Genomic DNA, 2,500 nt, shown 5'->3' with positions numbered 1-2,500 from the left:
ATCCTCTCATCCTCTCATCCTCTCATCATCTCATCATCTCATCCTCTCATCATCTCATCATCTCATCCTCTCATCCTCTCATCCTCTCGTCCTCTCATCCTCTCATCCTCTCATCCTCTCATCATCTCATCATCTCATCCTCTCATCATCTCATCCTCTCATCCTCTCATCATCTCATCCTCTCATCCTCTCATCATCTCATCCTCTCATCATCTCATCCTCTCATCCTCTCATCATCTCATCCTCTCATCCTCTCATCCTCTCATCATCTCATCCTCTCATCCTCTCATCATCTCATCCTCTCATCATCTCATCCTCTCATCCTCTCATCATCTCATCCTCTCATCATCTCATCCTCTCATCCTCTCATCCTCTCATCATCTCATCCTCTCATCCTCTCATCATCTCATCCTCTCATCATCTCATCCTCTCATCCTCTCATCCTCTCATCATCTCATCCTCTCATCCTCTCATCATCTCATCCTCTCATCCTCTCATCATCTCATCCTCTCATCATCTCATCCTCTCATCCTCTCATCCTCTCATCATCTCATCATCTCATCCTCTCATCATCTCATCCTCTCATCATCTCATCCTCTCATCATCTCATCCTCTCATCCTCTCATCATCTCATCCTCTCATCATCTCATCCTCTCATCCTCTCATCCTCTCATCATCTCATCCTCTCATCATCTCATCCTCTCATCATCTCATCCTCTCATCCTCTCATCCTCTCATCCTCTCATCATCTCATCCTCTCATCCTCTCATCATCTCATCCTCTCATCCTCTCATCCTCTCATCATCTCATCCTCTCATCCTCTCATCATCTCATCCTCTCATCCTCTCATCATCTCATCCTCTCATCCTCTCATCCTCTCATCATCTCATCATCTCATCCTCTCATCCTCTCATCCTCTCATCCTCTCATCCTCTCATCCTCTCATCATCTCATCCTCTCATCCTCTCATCATCTCATCCTCTCATCCTCTCATCCTCTCATCATCTCATCATCTCATCCTCTCATCATCTCATCCTCTCATCATCTCATCCTCTCATCCTCTCATCCTCTCATCCTCTCATCCTCTCATCATCTCATCCTCTCATCATCTCATCCTCTCATCATCTCATCCTCTCATCCTCTCATCCTCTCATCATCTCATCCTCTCATCCTCTCATCCTCTCATCATCTCATCATCTCATCCTCTCATCATCTCATCCTCTCATCCTCTCATCCTCTCATCATCTCATCCTCTCATCCTCTCATCATCTCATCATCTCATCATCTCATCATCTCATCATCTCATCCTCTCATCATCTCATCCTCTCATCCTCTCATCCTCTCATCCTCTCATCATCTCATCCTCTCATCATCTCATCCTCTCATCCTCTCATCATCTCATCCTCTCATCATCTCATCCTCTCATCATCTCATCATCTCATCCTCTCATCATCTCATCCTCTCATCCTCTCATCATCTCATCATCTCATCATCTCATCCTCTCATCATCTCATCCTCTCATCCTCTCATCATCTCATCCTCTCATCATCTCATCCTCTCATCCTCTCATCCTCTCATCATCTCATCATCTCATCCTCTCATCCTCTCATCATCTCATCCTCTCATCCTCTCATCATCTCATCCTCTCATCCTCTCATCCTCTCATCATCTCATCCTCTCATCATCTCATCATCTCATCCTCTCATCCTCTCATCATCTCATCATCTCATCATCTCATCCTCTCATCCTCTCATCCTCTCATCCTCTCATCATCTCATCCTCTCATCATCTCATCCTCTCATCCTCTCATCCTCTCATCATCTCATCCTCTCATCCTCTCATCCTCTCATCCTCTCATCATCTCATCCTCTCATCCTCTCATCCTCTCATCATCTCATCCTCTCATCATCTCATCCTCTCATCCTCTCATCCTCTCATCATCTCATCCTCTCATCCTCTCATCATCTCATCCTCTCATCATCTCATCCTCTCATCCTCTCATCCTCTCATCATCTCATCCTCTCATCCTCTCATCCTCTCATCATCTCATCATCTCATCCTCTCATCATCTCATCATCTCATCCTCTCATCATCTCATCCTCTCATCCTCTCATCCTCTCATCATCTCATCCTCTCATCCTCTCATCCTCTCATCCTCTCATCATCTCATCCTCTCATCCTCTCATCCTCTCATCCTCTCATCCTCTCATCCTCTCATCATCTCATCCTCTCATCATCTCATCCTCTCATCCTCTCATCCTCTTCACCTGTGGTTGCTCGAGTGTTTTCTGCCCTGTTGTGGAGGTTAAAGTTATTTAAAATGAATGTAAGAAAATGATGTGCGTGGATAAATCATTTATTTGAGCATGTTCCTCATTCCCAGCCTGTCCGATGTCAGAATGGAGTGTGTGGAGCGATTGTTCGTGTGTGTCTCAGTATCATCAGCGTGTGCGTGCGCCGCTGGTCTCGGCCAGCAGAGGGCAGAACTGCAGAGAGCTGG

General features: G+C 45.8%; 1 protein-coding gene across 1 annotated transcript in view; it reads left to right on the top strand.

The window, feature by feature from the left end:
- The window catches only part of sspo (SCO-spondin), a gene marked incomplete at both ends in the record, with an annotated part of 194,732 nt that overhangs the window by 148,145 nt on the left and 44,087 nt on the right, over positions 1–2,500 (top strand). The window contains 1 exon segment of the mRNA XM_079806852.1: positions 2,384–2,500. This exon segment is cut by the window's right edge and continues 39 nt beyond it. Coding sequence (XP_079662978.1) covers positions 2,384–2,500 — 117 coding nt within the window.

The sequence above is a fragment of the Gobio gobio genome (genome assembly GCF_949357685.1).
Source record: "Gobio gobio genome assembly, chromosome: 23".
NCBI classification, from domain to species: domain Eukaryota; kingdom Metazoa; phylum Chordata; class Actinopteri; order Cypriniformes; family Gobionidae; genus Gobio; species Gobio gobio.
Note: the sequence above shows the minus strand (reverse complement) of the source record. Positions and strands in the feature narration are given on the sequence as shown.